The sequence below is a fragment of the Carlito syrichta genome, unplaced genomic scaffold (genome assembly GCF_000164805.1).
Source record: "Carlito syrichta isolate Samal-C Ts95f unplaced genomic scaffold, Tarsius_syrichta-2.0.1 Scaffold312209, whole genome shotgun sequence".
NCBI classification, from domain to species: Eukaryota; Metazoa; Chordata; class Mammalia; order Primates; family Tarsiidae; genus Carlito; species Carlito syrichta.
Genome location: NW_007256305.1, coordinates 444,626 through 454,383, shown reverse-complemented (window position 1 = coordinate 454,383; position 9,758 = coordinate 444,626). Strand labels below are relative to the sequence as shown.

Below are 9,758 nucleotides of genomic sequence, written 5' to 3'. Positions count from 1 at the left end.
TGAAGAGAAACCAACTCTATTTACTGAACACAAATGTTCCCATGTGAAGTAATCGCTGAGTACATCAATTTGGTGCATTTTAATTACGAAGAAAATCATTTCTATTGAAGATTATCCATCTACTCTTATGTTTGGAGTTGGCTTAATTTCAAGTAGAAAAAGCAAATTATAGTGAATAAGTATAATTACTCAGGTCAACAAAGGTGAAAAAAGTCTGTGAGAAAAGGAATGGTTTTAAAAGCTATAATTCTCAGATTTTGATATTTGGTTACTTCTTAGGCCAAGCAAAGAACTTTAAATGATTCCTTTAGAAAGGAAAATGACAAAACCTCTGTTTGTTTGCACAGTATTTATAGTCAGCTTTTAATAAATCTTGGTGCTTTTTTTTCCCCTCTTAACCAGTAAGAATCAATACAAAGTATAAATCTAGTTGTGTAGAAAAACTTGGAAGTAAAGTACAATTTGCCTACTGAATGTCCATTTTAATTGTTTAGTGGAGAAGCAAACTGGATGGCCTTAGGCAAGTTAAATCACCTTTATGAAGTATATTTTCCTCATCTTTAAAACAGAACTAGGAAAATGCAATGGTTCAAGGGTAAGCACAGTTGATGGCTAGTGCCTGTTCTTTCATTTAATTATATTCCTTCTTTGCTGAGAGACTTGAGGTAGTTAAGCTACAGAGGAACCCTATGGAAAGTTTTAAAATTATTTCCCTGGCCACAGTTTTTAATGTTTGGGTCTTGAGTTTATTTTAAATACAAAATGTTAATCTTTTTTCTCTATAGGGTTAAGATCAAATGAAATATTATACAGGATATGTTAGTTCCAACTTCAATCCCAAATCTTAGATTTATTTTTCTAAAAGGGATTTTAGAAACCATCTAATCAATGCAGATTGCTTAATGATTGTCTGGGCTCACAGCTGTGATAAAAACCAGAGTGACATTTGTGGTGACCAGATTAGTAATTCTCCACTCCCTAATGTGCAGCACATCTCATATACTTCTGAATAGGTTACACAACTTTTCTTTGGCTTACTAGGGCTTGACCTGATGCACAAGGGATTATCTTTCCTCTGCCAACAAAACTCATTGCACAGCTTGCCACATAGACAAGATTCAAAGTAAAACTGATGAACAAGCCGGGCTCCGTGGCTCAGCCTGTAATCCCGCACCTTTGGGAGGCTGAGGTGAGTGGATTGCCTGAGCCCGCGGGTTCGAGACCCGCCTGGGCAGCGAGACCTCATCTCTACAATAAAGCAAAAATCAGCTGGGGGTGGTAGCGCACACCTGTAGTTCCGGCTACTCGGAAGGCTGAGGCAAAAGGATCACCGAAGCCCAGCGGGTCGAGGCTGCGGTGGCCGGGAGCGGCCACTGCACTCCAGTCTGGGCGACAGTGAGACTCCAACTCAAAAAAAAAACAACTGATGAACAGGTAGCCTGCAGAGTGGAATGCAAAAAATGAAATACTCTGCAAAGAATGAGGAAGAAGTATAGGTACAGGCATGGAAACTTCCCAGTGTAATTACATGAAAAAATAAGTTTGCCGCCATTTGTGTAAAGCAAGGTATGATGTATGTAAACATCATTAGCTTATGCATAGGATTATCTAAAGGAGGCAAAAGAAACCAGTATGTAAACATCATTAGCTTATGCATAGGATTATCTAAAGGAGGCAAAAGAAACCAGTGATGTGGCTGCCTCTAAGAGGCTGCACAAGGTGGGCACTGGAATCTGCAATTTTGCATTATTTGCGCTTTTCACATTATCATTTCAAGATACATTTTTTTTCTTTAGAAAGCAGGATTTATTGCGAGGACAAAAAAGCTCCCACTGTGGGAGGAGACCTGAAGGGGTTGCCATCAAAATACATTTTTAAAATATGTAGAGTATAACTATTAGCTTTTTATGGACATCATTCACAGTATTTCTCTTTGTATACGAGTACACTGTATCTCTATTTTAAGTAATTTCAAGCTCACTTTGTTTACCAAAACAAGGTAAACAAAGTCAACAGGCCTTAATTTCTATCTTCATCCTTTTGAACAGCAGCTATGTGAACATTTGGAAAGAACCTTAGTAAGGAGGCTTTTCTATCACCTATAAAAAGTTGCCAACAGAACTCAAAGCTGAATCTGAGGAGCTGACAAAAAAAAAGTGCAGGAAGCTGGAAGGCAGGCCTGGATGGAACTGGAACTGCTGCTGTGACTCCTTTCCCCAGTGCTAAGAAAGACGCAGTCAGGAGGAACGAACATCGACTGGCACTCACCCACACATCTCTGGTGTTACCTTCATCTTGTTCAGGCTTACACGCCGAGTGTTGGGTGTCTTAAATATATCTAAGTGGCAGTCTCCATTTTTTAAGGTTCCATTAAACGGATACCAAAGTGACCATCCTAAGTGACTCTGCCTGTCTCCACCGCTAACTGCTAGCTGTAAGAGCTGCTGGGTCTCTGCCTCAAAGAGCAACGTGAGCTGCAGATAAGTCACTCTACATTGCATCCTCTGATATGTGCTTCTCTTAAAGGCCCTTAAGTGCAACACAACAGAATAGCTCTTTTATGAATATGACCTTTTGTTTTATATTTTACCTCTGAAGCTTAGTGGATTGCACATTTCCATACTAACATGCTGGGCTTTGTTTTGTCTGTCCTGTATCTTCATTGCCTAGACCCTCCTTGCCCTTGGTGGGTACTTAGATAATACAATAAAATGAAAAGCAGCACACCGTTTTCTAGCCAAGTCTCTTAAGAAGCCAAAGGAAAGGAATACAGATAGATACCTGAGATGATTAGCATAGAAAGAACTTGTTAAAGATTTTGTTCTCCAGGAAGTCAACAGAAGAAATGGATATAGTGCAAATTATTATTTTTTTTTTTTTTTGAGTTGGAGTCTCACTCTGCCACCCAGACTGGAGTGCAGTGGCCGCTTCCGGCCACCGTAGCCTCGACCTGCTGGGCTCCAGCGATCCTTCTGCCTCAGCCTTCCATGTAGCCGGAATTACAGGCATGCGCTACCACGCCCGGCTGATTTTTTGATTTACTGTAGAGATGAGGTCTCGCTGCCCAGGCAGGTCTCGAACCCGCGGGCTCAGGCAATCCACTCACCTCAGCCTCCCAAAGGCGCGGGATTACAGGCTGAGCCACCGAGCCCGGCTTATAGTGCAAATTTTTATGGAGCAATTTAAAATGGTGATGTACTTTTATAGAAAAGGCTCAAAACTGCTCATCTGAAAAAACATGGAGGTTAAAGAATAGATATACAGTTAGGTCCTCACTCAATGTCCATAGGTTCTTGGGAACCGGCTATAAACAGCAGGACAAACAGCAGGTCCTCAAATAACATTTTGTTCACTGTCATTTACGTAAAACAATGACAAAAAAAAATTGGGGTTTTGTTATACATCATCTTGCTCAATGTCCTAGTTTCCTGGAACCTACTGAGGATATTAAGTGAGGACTTGCTGTATACAAACCCCGACTGGCAAGGTGGAGAAATGACTTCCTTTTGATAATGATCTCAAGTTTTAACAGTGCTAATAACAGTGCTAATAAAATAAAACACATCCAAACTTTTGTGGATTTTTAATTTTAATACAATTATACATTCATGCTGTGGTGATAACAACTTGTACATTATTTACTACTTTTCTCAATTGACTCATGACAAAAGCACAATCCAAAAGGATACACTAACATCATAACACTTAAACAAATGTGGAGATAAGACCAATTTGAAGTATTAAACAAAACATCTGAATGTGAATCAACTTGAATGTATTTCTTCATTCCAGAAAATATTTTTACTTTTCAACATTGTCTCATTTTGCTATAGATGGCAGTTCTAGGTGCCAAGTGTGTAATTCTTAATATCCACTCAACATATGACAGTTACAATTAAACGCTCATATGACTGGACAGCTGAAGAACCCAGATTTTTAAACAGCTCTGATTTTTTTAATGAATTCTGCTAAAAGTCCTACTCTTCCATTTCAGTTAATCCTGTAAAAAACAAAGATGCCTTTTCTTCCCTCCTTACAGCATTCAGTAACTCAGCTATTTTACATTAGGTCCATATTAATTTAATCAAGGATTATTAAACAATTTGAAAAACCCATCTAATCATAATGCTTAAAGCAAGGTGATATGTAAAATGTTAGAATCAAGCTGACTTGTTTCCTTGTTGGGAATTTTTGGTTTCAAACAAAACAGCAGGTATTTAAAGAAACTGAAGCAACATAAAACTATTTTGTCTTAAAAAAAATTCAGAGATACTGTTCTGTAGCTTATAAACACCAAAAAGGGACGCTATTTTTTAAGCATTTGCTATGTAAGAATCCTTTCTCATGAGTCTCTGAATATTTGGAATGTATTTATAGAGTCATTAAAATATAATTCTGGGAAGAAACCAAGAAATTAACATTTTATTCTAAATGGTTTTATAAATTTAGGTCTTCTGGGTCATTAAGATACTGAGCTTCAGTGTCTTATTTTAGTCCTAAAGAAACATGTCACTTTCCTGCTTAGCTAATGACCTGCAAAAGCTAACTATTAATAAACAACAAAAAGTGACCACTTGCCTCTTATTGCAATCACACAACTATATTTCAATATTGGTTGACTTTCATTAGATCTTGGTTTCGCAAAATGTATTTATCTAGGTCAAGAAAAACGGGCAGAAGGAAACTTCACCCAAATTATGTAGCAGTGTTAAGCAAATTCAGTTTTTGAGCCAAAATTAAATCATTTGTGTCTTCAAACTTTCCCTTGTAACTTTTCTTATAGCAATATAATTTTGCATTTTGGCCAAAGAGAGCTATTTTCTTTTGGCAGACAAAACCATACTTCTGGAAAAACATTGATTTAGATCTATGGAATCTGTTTCCTTTTCAATAGAGAACTAACAAATAGAGCATAGCTAAGTTGATCTCTTTCAAAAGACTGATATAATGAAAAAATCTGAAATTTGCTGTGATACATTTTTGTCCAATATACATAATTTGCTCAATTTATTTTCCAAAACAGGTTTTGGCCAAGATACAAGAAACCCCAAAATGTTTTATACAAAATAATCAGTTAAAAACTGTCAACTAAAAATTAAGCCACAGTGCTTAAGTGACATTTTTTGTTGTTTTTTAACAATGAGGTCTCACAGTGCTTCCCAGGCGAGACTGCAGTGGCCATTCACAAACATGATTAAAACTCACTACAGCCTCAAACTCTTGGACTCAAGTGATCCTCCTGCCTCAGCCTCCAACTTTACACTATTGCATATTCCTGGACATTTGGAAACAAATATGTTTTGAAAAAAGTATTTGGTGGCATATTAAAGAATGTGTCCATTAATTTACAAAACACAAGACGCAGGGTACAGTTATTCCAAAGTGATGGAAAAGAGCACTGTACCTTTGCTTTTGTTTGAAGTGTTTCCACTCAAATTTTGAGTGGTGAAACAGTTAATTACTGTTTAAAAAAAGAGTCACCAAAATTAATTTAAAACATTGCTCAGAAAAGTCAACTATAACAATTTTAGCTACCTTACACCTATGGCATAACTTTCATTTTTAAGTGTCTTATATCTCCTCATAGGATTGTATCACAAACCGCCTTATTAGATTTCAAATTAACTAATTCTAACCCGATCCAAATTAAAAACTAGTCACATTTACAAGCAAGGAATATTATTGCACGTTACACTTGTATTTTAGGAATGTGAACTTCCCCCACACCCCCAAAATGACAATGCATCTATGAATTACATCTCATTATCTGAATTTATAACACTCAAAGTGCTTATGCTCTTCCACTGAACCAAGTACATTAATATTCTTAGAGTCTCAAAATACTTCATGAACCCTGAAGTGATTCTCTATGGAAGGCGCTTCCTTTGTAAAATGAATTTGGCTAGTCACCTGCATACCAAAATCCCCAAGTATCTGAACAAATTTCTTGTGCTCCTTTCCAATCCAAGATCTCATTGGATCACGTACTTGGTAAGGTGTTACGTGGGTGTGAACAATAATCCCTGTCTGTGCAAATTCTTTCAAGACCTCAGGATAAGTAACCCAGGTATTGCTTCCTCCAGAATGACCACCATCCAGCCAGTACATTGTTCTTATGCTTTTGATAAAAGCATCTATGTTCTTGTCTTTCTTGGCTTCTTTCAATTCAAAAAGCAACTGATTCAAAACAACACAACCTTTACTGAATCCAATCAAAGTAAAAGATGCATCATTTAGTGATGGTGGATAAAAACTCTTGGCAGACTTATCACAATTTTCCCAGGTCCTCTCTTTTTCTCCCTGGCAGCCATTCGTAGCATGAGAAGAACTGGATCTACAATTAGATGCTATGGAGTCCTTATTCCAAACGTTTGTGTTTTTCTTTGGTAAAATATTCTGACTTAAGTTAAAAGCATTAACTAATAACATATAAAGGTGCTTAAAAGCTCCAAAGTCAGTATTGTGTTCTGGGGCACCAAACATGTTGCTTTTCACAAAATTGTCATAGCAGCTGAATTTGTGCAAATGCATTCGGGAACACTTTATCACCCAAATATAACTATTGGGGAACCGGTGGGCTAAAATGGTGGCAACATTTTCCAGACTCCAGTTTTCCCACTGATAATTTTCAGGATGACGAGTCATAATCTCATGGTAATTCTGAAAGAAAAGATGGAATAAGCATTAAATACATATTTATATAAACTATTTCCACAAAGTAGTTTCCCATTTTTATTGTGGAAGGACTTAAGATGTTACAATGATCTATGGTTAATGTACAATAGAAATGAAAACTATAAATCTGTCATTACTTTCTGGTTACAAGATTTTGAATAAATCACTTCTTCAATTTAAGCCACAAGTCTATCAAGAGACAGTAAAATAAGATATACCTACACAGAACAGTCACAAGTTAAAAAAGTAAAACCCTCAATTTAGAAGGATTATAGATATGTGATACATTTTATTCAGTATATACATATAATTAATTTTCCTAACACATCACTGAAAATATAAACTTGGTTTGCTAGACAGATTTTCTGGGCAACACAGAATTTTAAAATATTTCCCTAAGCTGCACCTTTCTCTCTGGATTCCTCTAGCAACCTGGATACTATGTTTGATTTCAATTTTGGTATTATACACAAAGCAGCATGAACACTGTAGAAAATTCTTTGCACACATCTGTGATTATAACCTGAAAAATTCCTAGATATGGAAAAACTAGGTCAAAGAATAAACATAATTTAAAGTTGGTGAAACTACAGTATTTCCTTCCAGAGAAGATGTATAAATTTTCATTCTTCTTTGTTAACTCTTATAGGCACAAGATAATTCATTCAAATTTTGACTTATTGAAAATTAAAATAGTTGAAATTTCATTAACATATTTATTAGCTATCTGGGTTTCCATGCTTGCCTATACATGCCCTTTTCCCTTTTGCATTTGGGCCTTATTTATAAACATTCTCTATAAACAATAACTTTTTGTTTAGGTCCTAGGGAATACATACAAATCTTGTTTTAATTTTTCTTCATAGTGGCTTCAAAGGCAATTCATCCAAATTTATTTATTTGTTCTATAACATGTATTGGATATCTACTGATTGGGCAGAGAACAAAACAAACTAAATCCCTGCCTGCATGGTGCTCACATTCTAGTGCAGAGATACACAATACACACCACAAGTAAACAAAGGAGCACTGTCCAACAGAAATATAACATGAGCCACGTATAAAATTTTCTAGTAGCCACATTCAAAAAAGTAAATAGTTAACAGGTGAAATTAATTTTAATAACATATCTTGCAGAGGAAAATATATCCGAAATATTATCATTTCAACATATAGCCAATATTAAAAATCACTGAGAAATTATTAACTTTTGTTTTACTAAGTCTTTGAAATACAGTGTGTATTTTACATTTACAGCACATCTCAATTTGGATGCTAAATTTTCATCTGAAATACTTGATCTGAATTTGGATTTCAAAAAATTTACAGTTGAAGTAGATTCACACACCAAAATTGTTCCAAATATACTTAAAAATTTTCCAGGAACTGAACTAAGAATCAATTTTTAAATTTAAATTCAAATTGAATACAGTTGAAAACTTAGTTCCTTGATGAGACTAACAACATTTTGAGTGGTCAACAACACAAGCGGTCAGTAGCTACCATAAAGGACAGCTCAAAACAGATGGTGGTAAGTACAACGGGATATAATAAATAAAACAGGGTGAAAAGTGCATAAGGTTTTGGAGAAGGTAGAAAATTATGATGTTCCACACAGAATAGTCAGGAAAGGCTTCTCCAGCACTGAGAGAGCCATGTGGATATTGCAGGCAGGAGGAAAAGGCTTAAGGTGGGAGCAGGCTGGACAGGGCCAGGATATGCCAATGAGGCCAGGGTAGCTCTAGTGGAGGAACAAGTGACAACACAGGAGGGCAGGGAGATTGCTGGGGGAGAGCAGAGGTGCTGATCAGGCTTTGTAAGACTTCTGAAGACTCTGGTTTTTGCTCTGAAAGGGTCTCAGGCAGAGGGCTGGCATAATTAACCTATACCTTCAAAGGATTACTCTGGCTCCTACGTGTGGAGGGGCAACAGCTAACGTGAAGACCATTTAGAGGTAAAGGTGGCTGGAACCAAAGCAGGAGTAGAAGTGGAGGTGCTAAGAAGCAGTCAGATTCTGAGTAAATTTTGGAGGCAGAGTCAACAGGATTGGCTGAAGGACTGGATACAGAGTGTGAGAGAAAAAGAGAAACTGTGTTGTGAGTTTTCCTCATTTCTAATGGTAATGCATGGTATCTATCAGCTTGAAATGCACCTCCTGACTTGGAAATTCCACTTCTAGGAACTTATCTCACTGATATACTTGCATATATTCATAAATAAATATGCATAAGGATATTTATTTCTGCTTCAAAAGAAGAAGCGACTCTATGAGTACTCATATGGGTTGTAAAGTAAAGGCTAAAAAACCCAGCATGCTATGCAACCATGCTATGTGTTTCAAAAAAAATCTAAATAAAAGTTAAATAAAAGTATAGAATGTCTCTGGAAGGATATATAGAGGGTGCCAAAAAAGATGTATACATGTTTTTAAGAAAGGAAAAAACCGTACTGAAATTGTAATACTCAATAAGATGAATACAAGTCACAACTTCTGCAGTTACAAGAGGTGCTCAAAGTGGTTAGTTACCATCAGCGTCCAGACACTTCTGATTATGGCAAACATCTCTTAAAACGTGTATACATTTTTTGGGGCACAACCTGTATACACAAAGGCAAACTTAAGAGGGAAATGGGAGACTGGAGGGGAGGAGATGGAAGAGAGACTGACTTTTCAATGTAAAACCTTAAATGATCTGAATTTAGTAATATGCACTTTTTCCTATTTAAAAAATTAAGCCGGGCTCGGTGGCTCAGTCTGTAATCTCGTGCCTTTGGGAGGCTGAGGTGAGTAGATTGCCTGAGCCCGCGGGTTCGAGACCCGCCTGGGCAGCGAGATCTCATCTCTACAATAAATCAAAACATCAGCCAGGCGTGGTAGCGCATGCCTGTAATTCCAGCTACTTAGAAGGCTGAGGCGGAAGGATCGCCAGAGCCCAGGAGGTCGAGGCTGCGGGGCCTGCGGGGGGCCAGCCCCTGCAAGTTTTGGGGAGTCCCTTGGAAGATGTGGTGGCGTCGGCGAATCTGTAGGGATAGATATTAAAAGAAAGAAAGATGGAAGGATAGATATAAAGAGGAAGAAAGAG

General features: G+C 37.1%; 1 protein-coding gene across 1 annotated transcript in view; it reads right to left on the bottom strand.

Annotated features, from left to right (window-relative positions):
- Positions 1-3,576: 3,576 nt before the first annotated feature.
- Positions 3,577-9,758, bottom strand: part of CUNH2orf69 (chromosome unknown C2orf69 homolog) — a 14,230-nt gene continuing 8,048 nt past the window's right edge. The window contains exon 2 of the mRNA XM_008069793.2: positions 3,577-6,660. Within this exon, the coding sequence (XP_008067984.1) occupies positions 5,836-6,660 (825 nt within the window). The 3' untranslated portion in view covers positions 3,577-5,835. The remainder of the gene's footprint in view (positions 6,661-9,758) is intronic.